Here is a 25,665-nt window from a genome sequence, read left to right as displayed (position 1 = left end):
TGGGCAGCCGTTCCTATCCAGCGTATAATAATCTGGATCCAGTGACCCTGTGCAGCCGGAGAGGAGCTGGGCGCGCAGGACAAAATAGTAACAAGCACCTTTCCATGTGTGGGGTTTCAGCGTTTATGCTGCAGCCCGCGCGTTTCACAGAGATCAGTTTGGCAGCAAATATGGGGAGTATCGGATCTCCCGGCCAAACTATCACCTTTCCCCCCGGGGGGCTTATCTGCGTGCACACGGCTTTTGCAAATTAAGGAAACTATTCCATGTTTTATTTTTTTAGGCGAGGCATTTATATAGATTGAGCAAAATAATGAAAACGCCAAAGAACTGAGACAGACCACACCTCTCGTGCTTCTCACTCCGGCTGGGGGCTCGTGAGGCTTTTATTGGGTCGTCTTTCGTGCCGGGTTTTACAGATCACAGTTTGGGGGGATAGAACATGCTGCAAATTTATCAACCAGACAGAAAAATGCCGTGAAGCCTCCATTCCCGGCCACTTCGGCGGAGGCGCCGGCTGTGTGTCTGCTTTACATCGCTTATAGATTTCAATCCGCCGGAATTCCAATAAATGCTTTAATACGTTACAGTTTATTGATAGAGCGCCAGCAGATTAATTACGTTTTACATATAACTAGCTGAATAAAAATGACATGCATCATGCACCAGAACATGGGATGCGTGTTACACGTGTAGCCAGATCTTATTGGATCACATTTTCGATAATTTCCCCAAATGATATATGGTGACCTTGCTGGTTTTCCCAAGGCGACGTTCTCTGTACGGAAGACGTTTCTTGTGCTTTTTGGTCATGTGCTTGTATTAAGAATGATTAGAAATAATAAGTATGCGGCTGCTTCATCGTCTGACGCAGCAAACTGTGCTTTGAAGCTGGCGAGAAGAATTAGGATTGTGCGAAGGGTGGATCGTCCGTCCTCCAAGTTGCTGGCGATTACAGTGCGAGATTTTCTCACCGCCATCGCTACCTGCTCAGTCTCCACCTTCTCTAAAGTCAGGGGTCATGGCCGGCTCGCATCCGGTGATTTGACGCGTGATCCAGTTGCCGTTGTGATGTAATTCTCTGGCCAAATACCTCACACCACGTCCTGTGATGTCACTCCCGTCAGACGCTCAAGCCGTCGGGCGAAGGGCTACTTGCTGTTGGAAAGAAAATGAAACCGGTTAAATCTCAAATATTTGTGCTTCGAAGAAAATTACAAAAGGCAAGACCCAGTGGGTTACCCAAAATTCCCCTTTCTGTCCCCAAAAGAGCTATTAGTGGGTTGTGTATTCCACGATAGACAATACATGCATCGCTCGAAGTATTTTCAAGCAGCTGATTTTAGAGCTTTAGCTTCTTCCTGGTTATCTCCGGATTCATTGCGGGGTCACTCTTCTAACATCCTATAGAGGAGCTTCCCAGCAGCCTCGGGGTGAGCGGGCGATCCGTCACCATTGCTGGGTGGCAGGAATGCGACACTATTGTGGAATTTGGAAAGACACTGATAAAATGTTTGGATTCCCGGAAAACAAAAAAGGGGAGATGCGGAGCAGACAACATTTAAAAAAAAAATCCTTTCAATAAAAAGAAAAACCAAATATAATTTACAGAAATCATTTTCCGCAGATTCATTTGGAAAGTTTTTAGAAAAAAGCAAAGCGGGAGTCACCAGTGACATGAATGAAAACAGCGGCATTATGTGGATAATAGCATTAAACTCCTCTCTCCAGCGCTCTGCTCCAGAATGCACTAAAGAGAGCTCCTTTTGTTGTATTCTCCCCCGAACGTTAATTTATGGTAATCTATTTGTGCAAAAACACTCTATGGATTCCTTAAATCCACAGGGTTAAGAACGGGCAAACAGTGAAAGGGGCGAGCTTCAAGAGGAAAGCGTTGGGAATTTCTGCAGGTTTCGCTGACAATTGGGAGAAAAGAAAGAGGAAAATTCCTGAAAACGGGATTTTTAACCCGTCCCGTGCCGCAGCGGAGGAGACGTGGACTGAAATAAATTTTCCCGAATTCCAAGCAAATCCCATGGGAGAGTAAACAAAATGACTTTGCAAACATTTCTATAGAGTAAATAAAGTTTTGGTTTTTTTTGTTACGTGAGATTTCCAATTTCACGCGCAGCGCAGGTTTTTACGCTTTGAAGATAATCCTCAGGCGATTCAATATTATCCCCGCAAAAAATGACCGTACATTACAATGCCTGCATTTTAAAGAAAATAATAGGATTTTGTTAATATCTAACAAGGCCGCCTTTCGCTTTTTTCCCATTATTTATTATTAAATAATGTGTGTTAGGAAAGAGACTAAAGAGGCATCAGTAAATGAAGGTCTTACCTGTGGCCGCCAGGTCCTGAACCAATCTACCGAAATATACTCTGCACCTGAACCACGACCAACACAGCACAATAACACAGCACAGAACGATGCCACGTGCCCCGGAGCGTCATTTGTCTGTGTGATGTTTGGGCCGCTTTGTATCAATATTACAATATCAGTAAAATTCTATCAATATGGAAATCATTGTTACTGGACATAATTGCCCGGGTTAACACAACAAACAAAAGGCCATTGAAATGATTTATTATTATTTGGGTTATGGGATTTTGTTGCAACAAGAATAGAACATTTTTGTGCAAAAAACGAAAACTGACAAAGGGCACTCCCCTTAACAACACACGTGTCGCACGTGATGATGATATGGACCTGTGTGACAACACAACACATTTATGACAGCGCAGGACACACATCGAACGTGCGCGGTGCGCCTCTCACTGACCTGGGGAGCTGCAGCCGGGACTCACCGTCAGCAGCACGTCCTGGTTATCGGCCAGCGCCTGTTTGGCGAGATATCTCTCCCTCTTCACTTTTATCTCGACAGACTCCGGGATGTCAGGAACCATCCAGTCGATACAGCGCAGGCTGAAAAACACCACGTGCTGGGGAGGCAGAGCACAGGGGGTGAATGGGGTGCACAGACACCGGGGGGAGATGGCACACAGGAGTAAACAGGTAGTTATCCCAAATAATTGGTATAGAAGAGGAGGGAGTCAGGCTTTAGCAACGAGGGGTGGACATGTCGAAATCGTCTCCTATGGCACTAAACACACTGAAACTGCCCCGCGGCCTGGAGGGTATGTACAGCGCGTTATTCTTAGTAATTCTGATAATGAAATCTGCAATCAGGCTGAGGAGAACCTAACATTCGCCCTGATCTGACCTCAAAAGCGATGATGAACCCAAGACGCACGGCCAGCAGCTTCCAGTAGAACAGCGTGTAGCTCCCACTGTCATCACGAAAAGCCTTATACCTGAAAAACACAAACGTCTTCAGACTGCGCTCTGTGGTTTTATATTATCCAGAGTCCAGAACTGGTCGAGGGGCCTACTTAATTGCCTACAGGTCCAGGCAGGCACATGCAGTGGCCTTGTTGCCCCCTTACCTGCACATAGTGTGGTTCCTGGACGTGTAGCTGTGGGGTGAGTAGGAGAGCGTGAAGTTCAGGTAGCCGTCCAGGTCGCTGTTGTATTCGTACTGATACAGAAGCCGTGGCAGGAAATCTGAGGTGAAGGCGATGAGGAAGGCCTGGGCAGAGGGAAGAGCGGCTCACAGATGGCACCTGGATTTAACCCGTTTACCCAATAACAGCCCTAAAATCCTCCTTATTTACTCACATTCACTATGACGGAGAGCTGAGATAACGTTTCAAGCATAAGAAACCAGACTCCTATATGTTGAGCGCGCTCCGCCACAGGACGGCGATATTCACACACAAATTTCTGGGCGTCCAGGCGGATCTCTACCCAGTTATTTAGAAGAGCGAAGAGGGGAGCCAGCGGGAAGGCGGCAACGAAAATGGTGATGAATCCAAACTGGAGAACTGACACAGACCATGCCGTGAGAATGAGCCCCTGTGGAGCCACCACAAGCCCATAACCAATTTCAGGCTCCACTCACCCATCTCTAGATACTCTTCAAACAGCCCCTCACACTCAATGAGTTCGTAGTCTTCCTCCCAGCGTTTGGGCTCCTCCGAGAGCTGGGTCCCTCGCACTTTGGCCAACTGACGCTTCTGACGCCACGATTTCAGCTTCCTGCAGTCATGGGAAGAGGACGACAGCGAGAGCACACACTTAGCAGAGTGGGGTATGAAGTGTGTATTTATATCCAAGCGGGTCTGTAAAGGGCCGGTTTACGGGCACAGAGCTGACAAGAGTATGTAGGGCAGCCCTGTCCAGAACCGGAGTGATGTGTGGTGTAAATATCCCTGTCTGCACTTACGGGATGATAAACTCCTGGATGTTGCTGGCAATCTGTTTACCAACCATGATAATGAAGAGCTGTTGAGCGAGTTCGATGAGGCAGCCCCCGGGGCCGCACTGCGCAGGATAGAAAAAGGCACAGAATTAAATAAAAATTAAAAATTAGATTAGATTTTTTTCATTTATGAGCAAAACGCAATATCAATCAGCTGTGGTCCCTTTCCTAACAATAGCATTCTATGACCAGGAGCTGCCATGAGTACAGTCGTTATTAGTAATACTCACATCTTCGTTCCTCATGCCCAGAAGCTTCCCATACTGGCCGGGATACCCTACAAACCTGCACAACAGAAAGTATTTTCAACATGGAGTCCAGAGAACCCTATGACATCATTATCTTGAAGTGACAGCATCAAAGATCCTACTTAATGATAAAAGGCTGCGCTCCAAACCCACATTGTGTTCCCTTATAGTGAAATCCTTAACTTCACAGCCCTCACTTCAGACGCCCGGGAGTTTCCATCTCACCTGCCTTTGAAGAACGCCACGTAGAATGGAGATGAGTAGAAATTCACAAACTGGAAGATGAAAACTTTAAAGGTAAAAGCATCTTCGTGGAGAGATTGCGTGCGGTGCATTTCTGGGGGACACAAAGAGAACGCCTTAATATCTGTGTAAGCGTACACCCCTCATGTTTGTATAAGGGCCAATTGCAATATTTTAGGAAGAATTCAGACACTAGAATTTTGAGTGTAAACTCATAGAAATTGGACCGGTACAGTTTGAAATTAAGACTCGTTACATGGATGTCAGCTCTGGATCTCCCTTAGCCCATAGGCAACTTCACTCCTTAATGGCTACAAACAGACTGTGGTCTAACAAGAACCCTGCTTAGGCACCACTGGGGCAATCTAAGTGGCCAGACGGCAGCTTATAAAACATGATGCTGATGTGTGACACATCAGTCCGTTTCACACCCGCATCAGACGCTGGGTCGCTCTATTTTGTGTAACACGATTTAGAGCATAGACTATCTCTGAACCTCACTGATGAAGCTCCGCAGCTAAAGCGTCAAGTTGCAGAGAGCTTTCCTCACCCCAACGTGTCAGCTTCTCAGCCAGCGACGTGTAGACCTGACTCATCAGCAGAATAAGGACCAGGTTCACCATGGTGCTACTGATATTCGCTATATTACCGGCCTGGAAAACATAGACAGTGAGCCAGGAACCGGCAAAGAATCCCAGATGATTTTCACATAAACATCACGCCGGGCACAGAAGAACTCTCCTAGTTATGCCCCTACCTGTGTCATGAGGATGGTGTTTCCGGTGTGATACATCATCATGCTTACGATCCCACGATACATGATCACCGAAACCAGGAAAATCATCACCACGCAGAGCTGGAGAGAGAGGAGGGTGACGCATTACTGAGACGGCTGATGACTGATCCCCATCTAGACTGTGACACAGGGCAAAGAGAGATAATAAACTCCTGGATCCTTCATAAAAAAATGACAGGGAGTTGTAGGTCAAACGAAATCCCAAACCTTAACCCAGCTCCTGAAAAACCTTGGGCTGGCATTTGTCTGTGATCTGCCCTGCTGGCAGAATCTCACCATGATAACGATGACCATGGAGCCGGTCAGTATTCTGGACAGGCGATGGCGCTCTGGGAAGTACGGCTCCTGTATCCCTGTGATGGGGTTCTGGGCCATCTGAGGAGCCATCGCTGCAAACTCAGGACGGGGACATTCCTAGAGGGACACACAGGACCCCAGTGAGCTGGATCCAGACCAAGGAACGGACCCCAAACAGTGCAAGGTGTGCTGACACAGACCTCCTCCTCCTGGAAGTCCATGCAGTCCCAGTGATGAGCCAGAGCCGCGTTCTTCCTCTTCCAGTACTCAAGGAACGTGACTGCCCAGAAGGACATAAATACGCTGAAGAAGACTGTTCCGGGATGATCAAACAAATACCCCACCTGAAGAACAAGACAATAAGGAACTGGGGTGTCCTCGCTCCCAGAGGATGGTTACCTGCCCCAATGGATAAACCCACCTTTGCCATGGGACAGATTTCAGAGATGTACCAGGTGGCACACGTGTCGCAGAGAGGGCACATCAGATACTGCTTTCCGCTCTGGCAAACCTCCTGCCTGTAGGGCAGAATGGATAACTGGCTGTTACCCCCAATACCCCCTACCTCACTATATGGGGGCCCTTTGAAGAACACTCACACTTACGCAACTGTGTTGCTGCCCATGGTCAGGAGGCCAGAGATGAAGACCAAGGTTCCCACAACGGCAGCAGGGAGCAGCCAGGCCGTGTAAAATCCTGCGGGGGGCAAACGGGGTTAGATAGGAGAGCGGACATTGCTGGAGAAAGTATTCTGTATAAAAGCTGTAGCAGCTCAGCACAGTCTGAGTCAATGGCCTGGTGATGCCCCTAGATGCCCCAGGGCCAACACCAACCATTTGTCTTTACTGTCAGTGGCTGCAGAATCTCCATGTTTCCCGGAGACTGGGAGAGCGGATGCTATATACACAGGCGTAAACATAACTATTTTTAAATGGCGCCTGTGTGATTTTTACCAGTTTACATTTAATCTAACATTATTTAATCTTTCTGAAGCCTCGGCCAGGGCAAAAGTGTTTTGGTTATATATACATCGTCTATATATTGCGCCCCTTCATTTCTGGGTCTCAGGCTGTATACATTATCTGCAGGCTGTACGGATAATTTATCTTCTGGCTACAGACGGCTCTCAGACGTTGTAAGGTTAGGAAGGGTTGGCGGACCCACGTTCTGTTTGATTTGTGTTAATTCGATCAGTAAAAGAAGCACATACCCAGCCAGGCAAAGTATATGGCTACCTTCTCCCCAAAATACTCCCGGATATGGTCCAATGGCTGGTATTTGTACCACTGAGCCCAACGCGCCCAATAGTAATAGAGGATCTGACGGGGATTCAGACTGCCGGGGGGCACAGGGTATTCTGGCATCTCGTAGGGGCCCTGGAAGGAAGACAGTATGAAAATTTCATGGGTAAAATACAGAATGACATCTCCCGCCTTACCCCCAAATCACTAATATCCAGCCACCTCCACCTGGTAGGTTTGGGGGAGTATTAATGTCTCATGCGACACCGAAACGCGCCGGTCTCTCCTCACCTCGTGCAGGGGGAAGGCTGCTGTGTATATTCCCTCCTTTAGCATGCGTTCAATGCCAATTTCTGCATGTTTGCGCTTCCCATAGGCTGTGCAGGAGAGAATCTCATACACCTGCGGGGAGAGAGGGGTACAAAATGCACCGCTTCTGCCACGAGGGGGGTATGTGGTATGATTTTAGAGCCAGCCAGGGAATGGTTCATTATTATAAATGGGAATCAATGGAACACAATCTGTAGTTTCATACTTACAATTCGACTCCGCTGAGTGTTGGTGAAGAAGCTGGAGTGATACTCACTTCCCAGAAACCTGCAGGAGAAAACACACAGGAGATCCCTGGAATCAGCTCAGGAACCCTAATTGTTGCATTCAGGGACATATCCTTTCTGTTGTGTTTAGTGCACAGAATTTGGGGAGATCACACTGTTTGCAGGAGATCACACACTGTTTGCAGGAGATCACACAGTGGGGAGATCATACAGTGTTTGGAGGCGATCACACGGTGTTTGGGGAGATCACACGGTGTTTGGAGATCACACGGTGTTTGGAGGCGATCACACAGTGTTTGGGGAGATCACACGGTGTTTGGTGAGATCATACAGTGTTTGGAGGAGATCACACGGTGTTTGGAGGAGATCATACAGTGTTTGGTGGATAGATCAGGATTTCTTGTGGGGATCACAGGCTACTCACCTTTGGAGCTTGGACTTGCGGAAGGCGCAGGTGTAGTAATCCAGGGGTTTATTCGGAACATGCTGGTACATGGGGTTTGGGAGGTGGACTTTCTGGAGCACCGTGTCTGATGTGTTGGTATCAGGGTTTGGCTGTGCCTGCAGGATGCGGGGTAAATCGAGGGGTCACCAGTGGTATTAATAGTTGCTTACAATTTACTTGTTAGTAATAGAAACAGTAACTGGGTTCCAACTCGCATTCTACTCTCACAAAGCTCTGGCTTCTGAAGTCACTCTATTGGCATTTTAATGCGGTCCGCTGATGAGATCACATATCGTCCCACATTATATCTGAAATCCAAATATTTCTCTCTGGGGGCCACGTCCTCCCAGTATGTGCCCCTTCCATATTCTCGGCGGAGGTCCCTACCTGGAGTGGAGCTCTCATACTCAGCTCCTCTGCATAGTACACCAGGATCTCCCATGGGGCGCTCAGCTTCAGGTAGTGCAAAGATTTCCTCTCACTCACCGTCTGCTCCTGGGGTCACAGGGAGGGTAATGAGTGTTTAAATGCCCCTTAGAATTACCACCTGGAGGCATTAATCCCACCGACTGGACCCTTGGACCTCTCACCTTCTCACACAGTAGCCCAGCTTTCAGTATGTTACGGTGGAAGCGTCTCCTGTACTTATCTTTCTCTCCTTGGTTCTTTGCCTTAGCCGACTGGGGGCCCGGCTCCTGCCCCTGAGATCTTCCCTTTGACCGGTTCTTCTTTGATGATTGGAACTTTTCCTCCCAAACCAGCACAAAGTCTGCATGAAGTCACATAAATTATGAAACCCCCCCGGGTACCAGTCCAGATCCGCGATGAAACAAATGTATGAACGTCTGGCCGGTGAGGCCTCCTACCGCGATAATGCATGGAGCGAAGTTCAATCTCATTAATTAAACCTCGCATAACAAGGGGCATCTCACACATATAACTATACATCATCATGAGGTCGGGGATGTAAATCTGTAGCTCTCCCGCCTTAGAAAATAAACCCCATTGCTCTCTATTTATGGGAAGCCGTGTCCTCGGAGTAAATGAGAATGGTCATGCGACGCGCGTCTTACCGATCTGGGTCTTGCCGTCCTTGAAGAAGTTCTCGCTAGGACTGTATGTGTCGGAATCGGGGATGTATATTGGATCTTCATCCTCCTCTTCATCTCTATACTGAACATAAAGGAAAAGGCAATGGCATTAACCTCAGGGTAACCCAGGGTACTGCCTGTGGCGCTTAGGAAACGGGGCCCCCGCATCCTAACTGTGACCCCTCTATGCTGGGAGTTAGGTGTTGGCAGAGAACTCTTTATAGGAGACAGGAGTACTTTATAGAATGTTGGAAGTGAGACTTCTGTGTATCGCTGCTTAGTACATTGCCCTATCTCCTCCACCTGCCTCGGTGCTTCTCTGGCAGTGGATGGCATGGTCTCTCCTCTATGTTATGATGCAGCATAGGGAGGCAAGCATGCAGCCTACAGAGTAACCTGCATTAACCCTCAGAATACCAGTATAAGGGGTTAAAAGAACACCCCGCTTCCATCAGAAAGGTCCTATCCCTGACCGCTGCGGATGACGCATTCATGGCTGCAAGATGCTTACATAGCCGGGGTCTCCAGCCCTTCCATTGGAGAACACGCCAGGCGACTCTCCCAGCAGCTCTGAAGCCTCCTTCTCCAAATCCACCAGGGAACTGGTGTCCAGGTCAGACCAGTCCGAAAGCCTCCTCCGGAACATGGTGAGCGGCCCAGCTACATGCCCAGAAACTCCTCACAGACCCGGACAGGGGGAGAGAGGGCAAGCGAGACCAAGACAAGCAGAGCGTGTGGGCATTATGTGCCCTGAGAGCGCATGGGGCGAGGATAGCGGGCAGAAAGTGTGTCAGGCGGAGGCAGTAATCGGAGGCAGGGAGGGGGTCTGCAGGCAGAGGAAGGAGATGCTGCGGCTGCAGGAGGATGCAGGGAGGAGGCCGGCGGTCCTGAGGCTGCTCAGTGATGCTGCAGTCAGATCTCAGGAGAGACGGGGAGGGCAGGCAGCATCTCCTGGAGGATTCCCAGGACTGCAGGAGGAGGGGAGCTCACAGCGGAGGCACGAGGACGTGGGGTGGCAGGGGGCGCAGCACACTGAAGGGCTCTGCAGCTCACCCCATAGATTACAGTAAGGGGTTAAAGTGAGTGGGGATTCGGGGTGCAGCCTCCCTGCTAACCTCCAGCTACAATCTGCTGTAGAAATCTCAGTAATGCCCAGGAATGGCGGGGGGGGGGGGATTCAGGGGTCACCCCTGTGTACCTCTTACCACCTGCCTCGGACTTATGGGCTCTAGAACAGCTGCACTCCTTACTCGGGGCCACACAGCGCATTCGCCACGCACTGTGTAACCTTCCTCTGTGTACAGGGGGTACTTTCGAAGCCCACCCTGATGAGCAGGGGCAGACAACAGGCTGTTATGGATTTACAGTTCATAGCCCTAGGCCGTAAGCAAGACCTGTCGTCATGGTAACCGGTCTGCGCCTCGGCCTAGCTATGTAAACAAGGTAGTTGAAAAACAATTGACTGTAATTACTTAATAAGAGACTGCTGTGCTTTGTAATAGCAACTGGGGACAGGTAGACACGGTGCATACAGACTATGCGAATCCAGTAACGGCATTAAAGAGTTCACTATCTGACAAAAATAGCCAAAGTCAGAACCTACAGTGTCCCCAACTGTCCCTCCAATCACACCCGGGAACAAAAGTGGCCCTAATGGGAGAACTGGAGACCCTCAACCGCTGGCGCATGCATCAGAAGATACCGTCTCATAAACTGCCTCACTAATAGTCTTAATTATAAGCCGTTAATTGAGGAAGGGATTCGTGTGACGGTACTGATAATGGCGGAGCGGCTCTTTTTGCCAGGATGTAAGTCTATGTTTGCTGGGAACAGGTGCGTGAATCAGCCTCTCATTCATGTTCCTGCTTGTGCTTGCGCAGGAATTACCATTAAAATCTGCCCCGAGGGCCTGAACGTACCCCGATCTAGATCGCGGTTAGTCCCGCTGTCTCTGCAGAAATATCTGAGTCTAGATGCATGGTCTGTTAACCCCTTTGCAACCAGACCAGCCTCATTTACCAAAAGGCAGCCTCAATCATGGTAACCCTGTGTAATTGGGGTCGCGACCTTTCACCTTTTCTCTGCTTTTAACTTTCTGGACATAAATCATTTCTATTTGGGAGCCGTCACTGGACTCTGGAGATCTGAAGGAATTTGGCGGCTATTAAAAGGCTTAGTGAATAAGAATGGAAATGATTTAATTTGCAAACTCTTGACTCAAACATCCAAGTTGGGAAGGAAGCGCTGATAGAGACCATTCACCCCCCTCGGGCTCCGGGTACAGGTCCCACGGCCTGGCCGCTCTACGGAACGCGTCAGCCATGTCGGTGAAGGGAGCGAAGCCGAAATTCTTCAAGTTAAGACATAGCTTTTATTAGATCAAAAGTAAAAAACAATACAACATGGGAGCAGATAAGGATCGTCAGAGAGCAGCCTGACGCGTTTCGTCCACGTAGGACTTAATCATAAACTCAAAACCCTCAGGATCTCCTCATACAAACCCAGGAGGCTCGGTCGTTGAAACACACAGTTGTAGACACGGGTTTCTGTATAATAAAGATTGTTGGTTTATTCACAGTCTATCAGCCGGTGTTCCCGAAGCCGCGCATTGCCTGGAGATGTCACATACGGTAAATCCGTCTGGTGGAAGCCATTGTAACTGTTGTGTGTTAACTAAATGCTGCCCTCTGCTGGTTGCCCTGTGAATGATCAGCAGGTCCAGCTGCAGGTTTGGACAGTCCACCTATGGACATCCTGTGGTCAGAGGGGCAGACGTGGATTTTAACTTCACCTAGGGGCGGCCGCATCTCCCAAAGCCATTAATTTGTAGCCACGAGTCCAGCAGCCACCTGGTCTCTGTGCCACAGGAGCTCAGCCAAACCATTCAGCACAGGAGCTCCATCTGCCAGTCCAACTCGCCCGTCCAGGCTGCAGCCGTCAGCCAGCCGCGGTCCGTTGACACTCCTCACACGCATGATGGGAAGATGCCATGTCCTCTGGAAGACTTGAAGGTCCCGTTCGGTGACATCAGTATGCATGTACTGATCAAACCTGTTACAGGGTTAAGGAAGCCTCGTTCAACAAGTCAGCTGGGGATTTTTGGAAGGGCCCCATCTGTGAGATCTTTTCGACAAGGGCTTTATTCACTAAAATGCACATTTACATGAGGTATGTTAATGAGAAACACCCAAACATCATTTCGGGTCCTCGCTATAAGTTAGAGAGCTTGGTCACTTTTGGCAAACACCAGCTCTGGTTCTGAGCTGAGAACCCAGTCAAGTAACGTCAGATCTCTCTGACATACATTCGCATGAGGTGAAGGACAGATTAACCCCTTAAGGACAATGGGCGGTCCGTAAACCCATTAAAAACAATGCATTTTGAGCCCGTACATGTACGGGCTTTGTCATTAAGGGGTTAAGGTTTGAGTCTTTATGTCAGGATAGTGACTAGGTGGGGCCGGATGGGGCCGATGTGTCAGAGGGTGTTAGGTTTTTATGTAGATATGGTAATAGCCCTGCCTCTGCTTTGTGCCCCTAGATTGAGGTGTATAGGCGTACTTTTTGGAAGGATACTTGGTACCAATCACCACCCGAGCCAAGTCTTCGCCCTGACTGAGGGTCCGAGAGATCAAGGCTGGTACGTCTTCAAACGATGAGCGATCGGTGAAGGAGAAGAGGAAGAGGACAGCATCAGCTCCTTCTTTACATGCCTGTGAAATCCAAAGAGTAACGGGACTTATAAATGACAACTCATTGATACTGCAGGGAGCCAACAAATATGTCTCTATATTAAGCCTTTAATTATCGGACACACAGGGGACGGATGCTGCAGTGAGGTGTCACTGAGCTTCCAGAACATTCCAGAAGAGTTCTGTCCAAGTAATAAGTTAAATCTCTCAGTTTTCTGATCCAGCCCTAAACTTCTGACACTTACAGGCAGAATGTGATCAAACTTCCTTAGAGCGGCTTCTCCGCAGTCCCAGAAGTGGAATCTGAAGATAACTGGACGCTCGCTTCCGCTGGGCCGGACCGGCCAGTACACACATGTGGTCTGGATCCCTGGAGAAGAGGACACAGAACGAGCATTAAAACAGACTGCAGGACTTAGCGATACGTCATATTCGCACTTTACAATATCACGTGTTTAATTATACCAAATCGACTTTTACGAGAAAAGTGTTGGCGTTATGACTGATACGCTGATACATTGTTCCCCGTCAGGTGGTGGGGATACAAATGACTCCCGGTAGACATGTTTTGGTTTATTTCAAGCTCCAGGGTGTTAATTTGCTGATTTCAGGGCAATGGTCAGAGGGGAGAGGAGTACATCCATGTATAGATAGGAAGGGTGCCTGGTGCTCACTCACCTGTCGTCTCCTGGTGCATGCTGGGAACCTCCAGCCCGGCCAGTTTGGCAATCAGTGCTGTTTTCCCAACTCCGCTTTTACCAGATACAAAAACCTTGTATCTAGCGATATCAGCTGGGAGCTGCGGTGAGAGGACAGGGCGCTCGATCAGCCCTGTACGGTGACAAGAGAGAGACAATGGAGGAACCCACTGGAAGCTACAAATCATTGGTGATGAAGCGGCTGGAAATTAGCCGGGTACACGCCGGGTACGCACAGAACTTTACAACGGAATAAAATCTGGATAAGTTACGATCGTCGGAAACCTCACCAAACAACCTCCTCTTCTTCTTGCGGAGGATGCAGTTCAGATATTCCTTCCCTTCCGGGCTCTGGTGCCAGTCAGGAATGATCAGGGATCCCGGGTGGGGAGGAGCTGCCCGTGCCATGTCCCCTCTGCCTGCTGGGGGCGCCGCGCTCTCTTACACGCCTGCAAAGGACCATGCAATGTGTTACAGCTAGAGCCAGCAAGCAGCGACATCCCCAGACAGGTTACAGTATATTATTCATTATCAGGAAAAGACAAGAAACCAGATTAACCCTTTAACCCTGGGAAGTTCATTTACAAATCAGGGAGGGAGGTGGCAGTTCAAGGGCAGGTCAGCTTAATAAATAACGCAAAGGCGGCCCGCGGTAGATGGCGAGATCTGGGCACCATGTTTCATGGCTGCAGCAGGTAGATTCACAAATTAGTCCAGATAAGGTGACTAATCACACTATGTACCAGCTGCCAGATACAGGGGGTTTGTGCAGGGGGCCAGACATGGAGGGGGCTTTTGTTTTGCCTCATGCTGGTCCCTGGGGCAGTATTTGGTTCTGCCTCTGGGCTGGGCGGGTGGGGGTTCGACTCCCAGGGAAGGAGAATATTTGGGGTGATGTGCATACCACTACAACACATTCTGGCCAAGAGCCTACAACTCCCATCATACCCATCCGCTGGGGGCTGTATTCCGCAGTTGCCGCCCCCCAAGCCCGCACACACAGCCGGATGTACCGCTCTATGGTCCTTTAAATCTCTCCATGCCGCAGACGAGCTCCCACTTCCGCCTTGGCTGGGGAGGGGTGGGGCCTTCACAAACAACTGGCGTTTCCATGGAAACGCAGGAACAGGGCTGCGGTGGCCTGGAAGGGACAGACTTGTGTCAGCGCGTTTGGCTTGCAGAGCTCATATCAGGAGTGTAGATACGGGAAGAGTACCCTGTACCCGGATATGTGATTCCCCCACTGGAGCCTGAATGCAGGGGCATGCCTAGTGCTCAACCAGGAGGGAACCCATGATGGGACTGTGGCCCCTGTCCCAGGAGCTGGGCCCTACCTACTGAGGGTGCATCCATCCCCTGGTAGTGATGGGAAATAAAGTGAATCGGTTGACTCAATGTAGCTCACAGTTACACTGACGATTGGCCCCGCCCCTTTCCGTATAGTCTATGAATCCTCCTGCCTGCCCAATCAGAATTATTTGTTTATTTGTTTATTTGCATTACACACCAATGTATTGTATAGTCATGTAATATGTATTACACACCGATGTATTGTACAGTCATGTAATATGTGGTACAGTTGTGTCATATGCGTTACACGCCACTGTATTATACAGTCATATATGTGTTACACACCAATGTATTGTACAGTCATCTAATATGTGTTACATGCCAGTGTATTGTACAGTCATGTAATATGTGTTACATGCCAATGTATTGTACTTTCATGTAATGTGTTACACACCAATGTATTGTACTGTCATGTAATATGTGTCCACACTGCTCAGCAACTCAACTCACAGTAATCTATAACATTCATATTTGGGCTGCTGAAAGTTAGGGGAGGTGGCGGTTTGTTTTGGGACAGTTACAATTAATGGCATCTTTAGGGTTAATTTAGTGGTGAGGACTGAGGATTTAATTTAATAAGGTTAATTTAAGGTGCAGTGAGAGGTAAAGGGGTGCAAACTAAAGGGAACCTAAATCCTGGGGGCAGTGAAGATTAATACTGTATTTATTTATAAAAGTATAATTGTGTCAGGGTGCTGTGACCTGATGACTTGAATACGCTCTGAAGTCTGAATCAGTGACCTGGTGAACCAGAGTTGCTCTGAACGGTTATTTGAGTCAGTGAACTGGTGACTCCAGCTGCTCTGAACGGTTCTTTGAGTCAGTGAACTGGTGTCTCAGAGCTGCTCTGAATGGTTATTTGAGTCAGTGAACTGGTAATTCAGAGCTGCTCTGAACGGTTATTTGAGTCAGTGAACTGGTGTCTCAGAGCTGCTCTGAATGGTTATTTGAGTCAGTGAACTGGTGTCTCAGAGCTGCTCTGAACGTTTATTTGAGTCAGCGAACTGGTGACTCACAGCTGCTCTATTTAATAGGTCACTGTAAGACACGAATTGCCGAAATTCACAAAATATCACGTTAACTGGTTAAAGAGCTTAATTCTTACGAATTCCTATAAACAGAACAAGGAGAAAATCTTATGTTAGGTTTAAGAACCAAAACAAAGTTCCATCTGTTTATTTGCATGAATTGAACAAATAGAAATTCCAGTGACGGGGATTACATTCTCCAAACTGTTGATTTTTCTTCTTTGAAACATTAATCGACAAACAGACTCGGGATCTGACAGATGAGTATCTTAATTTATTCACCACCAAACCTCGTTATTCACAAAGCTGGCAAGGCCGACACTTCCACCGTGTGCCTGAAAGTCCTAAACCTCGCACATTACCGGTAATGCCCCCCCCCCCCGCGGAGGTCTACGGGTATTCGCAGCAGGGAGAAGGGTAAATCACAACTGTAACTATGGAAACCTGAAAAAAGGGCAGTTACTTTATTTATTTATTGGTTCATGTCGCCAAATCCAGGGCTAAAACCAGATATAGGGGGCAAGTAGTGTAAAACGGATAAAAAGGAGGCAAGAAGGGGGCAGATCTGAGATAAAGGTCTCTGTGTCCAGTTACTTCATCACATTATCTCTTGGCTCTTACAAAATACAAGGCATTGGTTTTAGGGTAGTACTTGACGTTCTGTTTCTTGTCCATAAGTCCACCGAATATGATGAGTTCCCCCCGGCCCTGCACGACAGTGTGCAGACTGGTTTCGGGGGGTCCCACCACCGAGCTGCTGTTGAACACCTTCCACTTTACGCGGCCCTTTTCTCGAGACCCCTGAATGTTCAAGGCGTACATCTGCATGGGTTTGCAGTTCATGCTCTGATACAGCGGTTTGCCAACGTTCAGGGACTGAGGTGGATGGTGTCCTAAACGTCGGGCAATGGGGGGTAAGGAATGCCCGTCGCTTTGGGCTGGGACTGGACGGGCAGCGGCAAATTCAGCCCCGCTGCCGGGCGAGCCAGGGGAGGAAAGGGTGGGTGGACTAAGCGGGGCGGCCCCACCTTGCGAAGAAGAGGAGGAAGCGGGCGAGGTTGTCATGGCCCTGACAGCCTCCAGTCCCCGTCGGAGGGCTCCGGGCGACACGGCTCCCGACAGGGTTGTTGTGATGTGCGGGGGAGTGTGAGCTCCGTTGGTCTGCTCCGGCGGGATCCTGCTGGCAGAGTCTAACTCCAGCTCCTTTTTTTTCTTTTCCCACGTGTAATCTGCGGCCCCCAGACACAGCTCTTTCTGGTCAGGCAGTGAGCCCCTGCGGACAGGTAGCGAGTGAGGGGCTTTAGCCTCACATCCTTCTGCGGCAGGTGGGGAAACAACCTGCAGGGGGCTGTCCAGAGCGGCCGCAGGAGACACGCTACCTCCATTAAGGACGGGAGACAATCCATCACCACGTGCCGGGGACAAACTCCCTTCGCGGGAACCGCACGCCGTCTGCCTCTGAGCTCGCGGCCGTAACGTCCCCCAGCGACCGTTCACACAGGGGGCTTCGTCCGGGGCTCTGACGGGCGAGTGGGAGCGGTATTCTCGCGTCTCTGGAGCCAGCGAGGGGGGAGTAGCGCTGATCGGAGACGGGCGAGAGTTCAAGCTGGGACTGAGGGGAGCGCGGCCGCTGGGCGCTTGGCTAAAGACCACCACACACTGTCCCACCTGTACCGAAACAAACAGAGGGTTAATAAATACGACTGGAAATCTGCGCTTTTACCCCAAGACTTACAAGAAACGGAGAAAATAATATTCCTTGCAAGGAAAGTTCTCAGTAATAACCGCGGCTCCTGGCCCCGGAGACACAAAAGGGTCGCAAATTCCCCAGGCCAACCTCTAACACATTACAAAGAAGCCGACAGCCACCGCCGGTCCGCAGCTCGCGGCGCCTTCTTATTTTACCAGTTTTTCTGGCAGCCATAGTAGGTGGAGTCAGGAGTGGGGGAGGAGATTTATGCACAGTTATTAACTATGCAGGTTCTGCCTCGAAGGACTGAACTAAACTCTGACAAATCAACATCTCCAACCAATTACACCGATTGCAAAGCGGGTGACGGAATCGCAGTTAGCTGACCTTCTGCGGCCCCCCGTCATGGATAAAGCTTTTTATGGCTTACCCGACACGCCGGATGGCACCACAGCTCGGGGGCTCCGTGCTCCTCGTTCTCCACCTTGAGCTGCTGCCATGTCCAAGGATTTGTGTCCATGTGCAGTAACCAGGCGTCTTTAAAGAGCTGCAAAGACACATGTACAGAATTCACATCACCACCGGGCGGCGCTGCTGCCACATACAGTATCTTATAGAGGGGATACAGACATAATACGCAGCCTGTTTCACGGGGAGGAAAAAGGACCAGCGCACAATACAGCTTCTTGTGATACTTACAGCGTTGGGGCCGCCGCACCCTCCCAGGATAAGGATGGTCTCGCTGTCAATCACAATCTGTAAAGTATAAACGTGGCGTTAGAATGGACGTTATTACCCTGATGGGTATCGGCCGTTAACTCTTTCAGTGACTGGAGGGGAGAGGCACTCTGCGACTAACTTTACAGAGACATTTGGGACGCGGAGCCGTTACCTGAGACTGTCCGCCTCGGGGGTGAGGGCTGGGACCGGATATGGTGGGCTTCGTCCACGACCACTGCTCCAGATCCAGCACCCAGACATCGTTGCTCCTGGAAGGCAGAGGAGACACGTATCACATGACAGGAAGTTACTGCAGCATGAACACACGTGTTGCACACATGCCTCACACAACTAACCGCAGCTAGATAGGAGAAATAATGACTTACATTTGCCGAGAGCCCAGGGAGCCACCGAAGACTATCATTTTATCGCCGATGACGCAGGACGAGTGGCCCGCCATGGGAGGAGGCCCGTGGGTGGTCACTATACAGTTCCACCTGGAAGGAAAGGCCAGAGATTAGCACGGCTCCAGTTATTTCCTGCCCCAGACGGGGCAAATCCGGCAAACGAACACAAGGAATATACTGAAGGGCCCCCAAGCCACGGGGGGTCTTACCAGTTCTTGGAAGGCGAGTAGGTGTGGATCTCATCAAAGAAGCGTTCCGGTTGATGTAAGGGGTAAGGGCTCGGCCGCGTCCAGCCACCAAACAGAACCAGCAGCTCCTTGTAAACCACCAGCGTGGCCCCAGCCTTGGGTGACGGGTAAGAGCCTGCGGTGCAAGAAAGCACATGGGGGGTCAATACCCTCGTTCAACGTCCCATCCACCACGTCCCCAAACATGTAACGCATGGGCTGCATGACACATACATGTCTGATAAACTCATACATGGCGACCGTGGGACGCTGTTTTTTTTAACTGTTCATTAAGGGTTAAATCCGGGGGGGGGAGGGGGGGTTTCACAGGAATTACCCTCCCCCAGTACAGATCGCCCAGGACAGGCCCTGTCTGACGCCAACACATACTGGGAAAAATTCCTCCCCGGTCCTCGCGGGACACGCAGGCACCACAGTCTAGAGCACTGCGGGGAGATGCCAGCACGGGTTGTCCTGCTTGCACACAGGTTTCTTACCGGCTGCGTTATGAGGAAGGGGCAGGAATGACTGCCTGTGTATAGCGGATTGGGGTAGAAACGACAAAGGGGGCTGAATTCCTGAGAATAAAAATATAAACCACGCGAGGACGGAAGGGGCATTTTCTCTCCTCTTTCCCACCGAATTCCAAGGGCTGTTTACCCCGAGCTGTGGTCTGTACATCGCCATGGGAACTGCCCGAAACACACTGATAAGGAGCCTGTGAACAATGCAGAGATACGGGGCCGGAGCGGAGAGGCTGAACGCGGACACCTCCTCCCATCACACGCAGCCACAGATAAAGTTCATTAGGCCTGGTGGGGTACGAGACCCCCGGAGCAAATGTCTGCAGAACCCCCAGATCCCCCGTCTACTACCCGCCTCTCATCCGGATATTTCTGATCGCCCAGCAGGAGGCTCTCCGTGAAATGATTTGGGGGTCAGGAAACAGGATATACCTGGCGGCGCGAGCATCACTCACAGCCACCAGCCTGGATACCGGCAGAGGGGCCCCTGGCACATAGATGCTTCATGGGGGGGTCACCCACCTCCCAGCGGTTCCAGTTCAGTTCCCGTATCCCACGGAGTAACACGTTCTAACACGGCTCTGCCGGGCAGCCTTCCAGGCGGAATTAGCGAATGGGAAACCTGCGTGCAGCGGGCCCCTGCCAGGAAGGAGAGGGTGGGATTGGGGCAGGGGCCCCTCCCGTGGGATACCTCTGTGTAGCGCATTCTCAGGGTGAGAGCTGGGAATCCGTGCCGCTGCAGGCCGTCCACGTGGCAGCGAAACCCAGCCTGACAAACACCCATAGAACGTGACGGTGAGATCCTCCACATACCAGGGAGGACACATCGGTCTCACTTCCCAGACAAATACATGTACCGGCAGCAACCTTTACGTATCACTGCGAACCTTAACACGCTCCCTCCCGACAGGTCGCTCCGGTGCAGAGCCAACATCATCTCCGGGGTTACGACCAAACCTTGTCCACCGACCGGCAGCAAGAGGATTAAAACGGGAGCATCATCCCAAAAAATCATCAAACTGCCCCAAAATACAATTTACAACAGCTTAAAGTTAAAGCGGAAGTTGTAAGATAACCCAGGCCAGACTACGGAGCGCTGTACTCGCCGCAGCCGCGCATCGCATGCGAACTCGCAAACACCACTCACCCGAGGCCAGGGGTCGGATCCACTCCTTGCTGTTGAGGTCGAGCCTCCATAAGTCGTTGAAGGCAGCGTTGCAGCTGCTCTGCGTGCAGCCCCCAAACACGTACATGGACTGATTGGGGTCGTAATAACACGCACCTAAAAGCCAAAGAACATGATGGAGTCAAAATAACCCCCCGATGTACGCAGCGCTGGACCCTCTACCCAAACATCTTCTAAAGGGGCCGGGAGTAAAGTGACACAAAAAGCAATTCCTTGGATGATTTGTGATCCAGCAGGCTCTGTCGCCATGATTGATGTGCAGACTCCCACCAGCCGCAGAGGGTGGGATGCACTTGACTTTCACCCATCCAGCTGTGCATTTTCCGGCCTCCAGCTGCCCACCCAGGGGCCCCACGCTGATAAATCACCCAACGCATCACCCTCCAAGGCGCCAAAAAGACACAGTGTGCCTTCACCGGCATAGAAGCCAAGCCCCTCTCAGGAATGGTTAGCGTGTCTGCTGGGACCCATCACGTCTAAACAATCGTCAATCAGCCCCCCCACGGCTACTGCGTCCACCGGGAATGAAGGTCTAGGGGCCACCCGCTACATACTGTGTGAGAAGCGCTGTGTGATCGGGGTTCCTGGGTACGGGTACGTCCGGCTTTCCCACTGGATGTTCCCTTCTTGGACGGCTTTGATAAATCCGTGATAACACTGGTGGGCGACCCCTGGCAGAGAAGGAAACGGTAAATCGGGTTTACAGGCTGGATGTATATACAACGAATTTAAAGATTTTAGGAACTAAAGGGACAAAGATAATAAAATAAATATAGTACTAAAAATAAAAAAAATAACACTAAATACAAAATAATAATAATACAAAATTATAATAATCATAAAATATAATATAATTATAATACTAAAAATAATAACACTGAATACAAAATTATAACAATTATCATAAAATATGATATAATAATTATAGTACTAAAAATAATAATAACACTAAATACAAAATAATAATACAAATAAAATCATAACAATATAATTATACTAAATATACTACTAATAAAACAAAATTATAATAAAAATAAAATAATCATAACAAAACAACAATATAATAATACTAATAATAATAATAAAACAAAATTATAATAAAAATAAAACAATTATAAGATGGGGTTCTACTCCAGAAATCGCTCTAAAATGCACTTTTAAACTTTTTCCCCTCTCAAACATACCCCCCCCCCGGCTCCCTAAGGATTAACCTTCCGCCCCTTGCTGCCGCGAACATTGTCCCCGCACAGAACGTTTACCCGTCGGCAGCGGAATAAAACAAAGTCACATGACAGCGAGTGGCGTAGGCTCCGCGGGTCACCCCCCTGCTGGATGCCGGAGGGGAGGCTGCCGGGCCCCTGCTTTAGCACAGGAATAACCCGCACATCAGGCAGCCGTTCCTTACTCACTTATCTTCACTTTACCCTTAAAAGGAAGCGGACTGGATCGTGGGCCGAGGGCCAGAAAGCAGCATATTCCACAGGAAAAAATACACACAGAAAAAGAAGTGACATGAGTGGGCGGCGAGGAGTCAGCCCCCCGAAAAACCAGCTCACATACCCCCTTCTTACCCACCCCAGTACAGGGCGGTGTCCACGGACCCAAGACAGACCGGGGGTCCCAGCAAAGCACTAGTAAAACCAGTCACTTTCTCAAAGCCATCCCAGAATGCTGTCATTTCATCCCAGCGGGGAGGAAAAAGCTTCCATTTTCCATCTGGGGTGGGATAACTGCAGTCACTGGCGGGAGGGGAGAGGCCCGGCGGCGCAGGCTGCCGTCTCGCTTACCTTTGATGAGTCTGTACCACTGCTTGCACACCAGGGCGGCAGTCTTGTGCTCCTGATAGGGGGACAGGAAGGACAGGATGTACTCCAGCACCTCCTCCGGCAGCTCCGACATGCAGCGCTTGTGCCGGGCCGGCGGCTCCTCGTCCTGCTCCATCATTCCGTCTGCTCCGTCCTCCGCGTCGACGGCCATGAACGCGTCGTCCTCGCTGTCCGAGGGGGCGGCCATCGCATGCCACGCACTGCCTGGGGGGACACGCACGTCAGGTATCAGAACCCCAGACACACGGTTTCATGTAAAATATCACCGATTTGGTTAAAGTCCTTACAGAACACAGCTATTAACCCTCTGAACCCCGCTGACGTGGGTTACACGCACACTCGAGCTGCGCCTGCATGGGTTAAACATCACGCTCCATTACATTAACACTTATTCCGTCTCGTCTTCATAAAATAACAACGCATTCTCCTGCCCGGACACGCAGCGGCAACGCGAGCCACCGGCGGTGCCAACCCCACACACCTGGACGCTGTATCCCGATACTGGTACATAAGCAGGACAGCCTCCCAGCAGAGGTGGTAGAGGGTAATACAGTGAGGGAATTAAACATACATGGGATAGACACACGGCTCCTGAATCTAAGACGAGACCAACGATTAAGGTTGGAGTCTTTACAGTCTAGACGGGCCGGATGGGGCCGATCTGCCGTCATGTTCTAGGTTCCTATGAGGAGAGAAGCTGTCAGCCGGTTACCCGGAGCGGCGGGTAATAAGGGCCGGGTTCTGCCGGTATGGCGTCGGTGCACTTCATGGGTTACTGTGTCAGACGGTGCGAGGTGCTGGAGGTCCCCGTGTCACACTGTGTGCGCAGAGCATCGCACGCCGGGACAAACACACAACGTGACGCACAAAGCCTTCTGCTACCTTCCGCGATTAACACTTGGTGCACCAGGCGGAGCCCCAGGATTAAGCCTAGAACCCCCGCATACACCTGGTGTAACTATTTGCCCCGGACGGGCACAGATCGGGGGGGGGGGATTTCGAGAGACGGATGTCGCAATGCCTGTGAAAATACACGACACGGCTGCACAGCCTGCGCTGCTTCACTGATACTGACCCCCGTCCGGGACGCCCCCCCCCATAGCATATCGCAACGTTACTCACCGTGACCCCAGTGAGGGCAGGGAAAGGCTGTTTAAATACCCCACGCGACGGGCTGGCTCCCAGACTCGCTCTGGCAGAGATTGCCCCTGTGGGAGGCAGCATGCGGCACGGCCGGGGGGGTGTCGGTTCGCGGTTTTTGGGGCGTATAATGTAAGGATGTACCAAGTGGATGGTAATTAGTGGGAAGAAAAGCAGTGATCCTGACGAACGCTTTGATCCTCAGATCCCACCCCTGCCAGGAAGCTGTGTGGGGCAGGTGCAGACCTAACACCCCTGTGTCGACATCTGGGGGAAGCAGGGGGGGGCAGGACTGTGCCAAACCTCTGGCAATTAGCTGGTTAACGGGTCTACAAGCAGTGCACTCATTCACAGTCTGCAGCAGCTCATCCAACTCCCAGCATCCTCAGCCAATACATTGATAACGTTATGTCATGAAGGGCCAACCCCAGCAGGTTCCTGCTCCAACCCTGTATAAAGCATATCATCCCAGGGAAAACCCATATAATGTAGAGCCCCATCATGCCCGGGGACAGACTCGCAGTGCCATCATCCCCAGGTAACAGGCACACAGTCCCATCATCCCCGCGGGGACCGGCACGTAGTCCCATCATCCCCGGGGGGACCGGCACGTAGTCCCATCATCCCAGGGGGGACCGGCACGTAGTCCCATCATCCCCGGGGGGACCGGCACGTAGTCCCATCATCCCCGGGGGGACCGGCACGTAGTCCCATCATCCCCGGGGGGACCGGCACGTAGTCCCATCATCCCAGGGGGGACCGGCACGTAGTCCCATCTTCCCCGGGGGGACCGGCACGTAGTCCCATCATCCCAGGGGGGACCGGCACGTAGTCCCATCATCCCAGGGGGGACCGGCACGTAGTCCCATCTTCCCCGGGGGGACCGGCACGTAGTCCCATCATCCCCGGGGGGGACTGGCACACAGTCCCATCATCCCCGGGGGGACTGGCACGTAGTCCCATCATCCCCGGGGGGGACGGGCACGCAGTCCCATCATCCCCGGGGGGCGGGCACACAGTCCCATCATCCCCGGGGGCGGGCACACAGTCCCATCATCCCCGGGGGGCGGGCACACAGTCCCATCATCCCCGGGGGGCGGGCACACAGTCCCATCATCCCCGGGGGGCGGGCACACAGTCCCATCATCCCCGGGAAGGTCCCTGCTGTGATGAATGGGCAAACAGAAGCCTGTGCTGCGCCAGCTGCTTCGCTCTATAACTCCCATGAAGCTCGGTCAGTCTTAGGCCAAGCACTCGGCCTCACCTGCTCACGGCGCGGCCCCCCAGTCTCACAGGCCGGGTTCCTCCTGTATCCGGGATCCTTCCTGGCCAGGCTCGCCCTGAACCTCCCTTGTCACTGAGCCACCATCTTCCAACAGCACCAGCGGCAGAGTGGAGCGAGCCGACGGGTGCGCGCGCGCAGTGGTTACGCACACGCTGTGTGCGTGTCCGACAGCAGATGCCATATTGTGAAGGTCCCAGTGTTAGACTGCACCAGCGCTACCAATGACGCCATGTTGAGAAGGTCATTCTGTGTCTTAAGTTTGAATATTGTTTCAGTCAATGTGCTTTTATTAAAGAGTATATGTTATATTTCCATTATTGGGAGTAACATGCAGCTGACTGGGAGCCGTCTTCCCGGGTATTCCAACTTTCTAACCCCAGAAGCCAAAGTCTGGATCACTTGATTAAACCCTAAAGTTCACGTCGCCCGTGCACAAGGCTCACACTCGGGCGCAGGGTTGTTGCCTTTTATTTTAGCAGACGGCAATATAACACATGGCCAAAACACATCATGGAAGCAGTCATATCATGGCTGACAGGTGGCAGCTTTATATTAGTGGGACGCTGGGTGGTCACTAGCTGGAAAAATCCAGAGCGTGAGACCAAAAAGGGGACGCTCCCAGCTCCGAGGGGGGCTCGGGGCTCAATGAG

General features: G+C 50.8%; 3 protein-coding genes across 4 annotated transcripts; all 3 read right to left on the bottom strand.

Annotated features, from left to right (window-relative positions):
* Positions 1 to 1,048: 1,048 nt before the first annotated feature.
* On the bottom strand, positions 1,049 to 10,143 carry LOC128470447 (anoctamin-7-like). The gene is made up of 23 exons (XM_053452337.1): positions 9,755 to 10,143; positions 9,226 to 9,325; positions 8,743 to 8,921; positions 8,540 to 8,647; positions 8,132 to 8,268; positions 7,690 to 7,747; positions 7,442 to 7,552; positions 7,120 to 7,285; positions 6,515 to 6,605; positions 6,331 to 6,427; positions 6,110 to 6,253; positions 5,889 to 6,026; positions 5,574 to 5,672; positions 5,367 to 5,469; positions 4,799 to 4,910; positions 4,556 to 4,610; positions 4,290 to 4,387; positions 3,966 to 4,102; positions 3,683 to 3,888; positions 3,451 to 3,593; positions 3,228 to 3,318; positions 2,787 to 2,946; positions 1,049 to 1,158 (listed from the first exon to the last, which is right to left on the bottom strand). The coding sequence occupies exons 1-23, from the start codon at positions 9,887 to 9,889 to the stop codon at positions 1,124 to 1,126; spliced, it is 2,703 nt and encodes a 900-aa protein (XP_053308312.1). The 5' UTR covers positions 9,890 to 10,143; the 3' UTR covers positions 1,049 to 1,123.
* A 1,440-nt stretch (positions 10,144 to 11,583) lies between these two features.
* Positions 11,584 to 14,704, bottom strand: CPLANE2 (ciliogenesis and planar polarity effector complex subunit 2). 2 transcript variants are annotated; one of them, XM_053452339.1, is made up of 6 exons: positions 14,646 to 14,704; positions 13,923 to 14,081; positions 13,613 to 13,765; positions 13,180 to 13,304; positions 12,819 to 12,955; positions 11,584 to 12,294 (listed from the first exon to the last, which is right to left on the bottom strand). In XM_053452339.1, exons 2-6 carry the CDS (start codon positions 14,038 to 14,040, stop codon positions 12,063 to 12,065), a joined length of 765 nt encoding a protein of 254 aa, XP_053308314.1. In that variant the 5' UTR covers positions 14,041 to 14,081; positions 14,646 to 14,704; the 3' UTR covers positions 11,584 to 12,062. The 2 variants fall into 2 exon arrangements, with proteins under 2 accessions (XP_053308314.1, XP_053308313.1); XM_053452338.1 differs by having other exon boundaries at positions 14,581 to 14,665.
* Positions 14,705 to 16,118: 1,414 nt separating this feature from the next.
* FBXO42 (F-box protein 42) lies at positions 16,119 to 22,791 on the bottom strand. The gene is made up of 9 exons (XM_053451666.1): positions 22,552 to 22,791; positions 21,319 to 21,435; positions 20,726 to 20,860; positions 19,037 to 19,190; positions 18,807 to 18,917; positions 18,593 to 18,689; positions 18,400 to 18,456; positions 18,131 to 18,247; positions 16,119 to 17,678 (listed from the first exon to the last, which is right to left on the bottom strand). Exons 1-9 carry the CDS (start codon positions 22,775 to 22,777, stop codon positions 16,614 to 16,616), a joined length of 2,079 nt encoding a protein of 692 aa, XP_053307641.1. The 5' UTR covers positions 22,778 to 22,791; the 3' UTR covers positions 16,119 to 16,613.
* Positions 22,792 to 25,665: the final 2,874 nt, after the last annotated feature.

The sequence above is a fragment of the Spea bombifrons genome, chromosome 12 (genome assembly GCF_027358695.1).
Source record: "Spea bombifrons isolate aSpeBom1 chromosome 12, aSpeBom1.2.pri, whole genome shotgun sequence".
Lineage (NCBI taxonomy): Eukaryota > Metazoa > Chordata > Amphibia > Anura > Pelobatidae > Spea > Spea bombifrons.
Note: the sequence above shows the minus strand (reverse complement) of the source record. Positions and strands in the feature narration are given on the sequence as shown.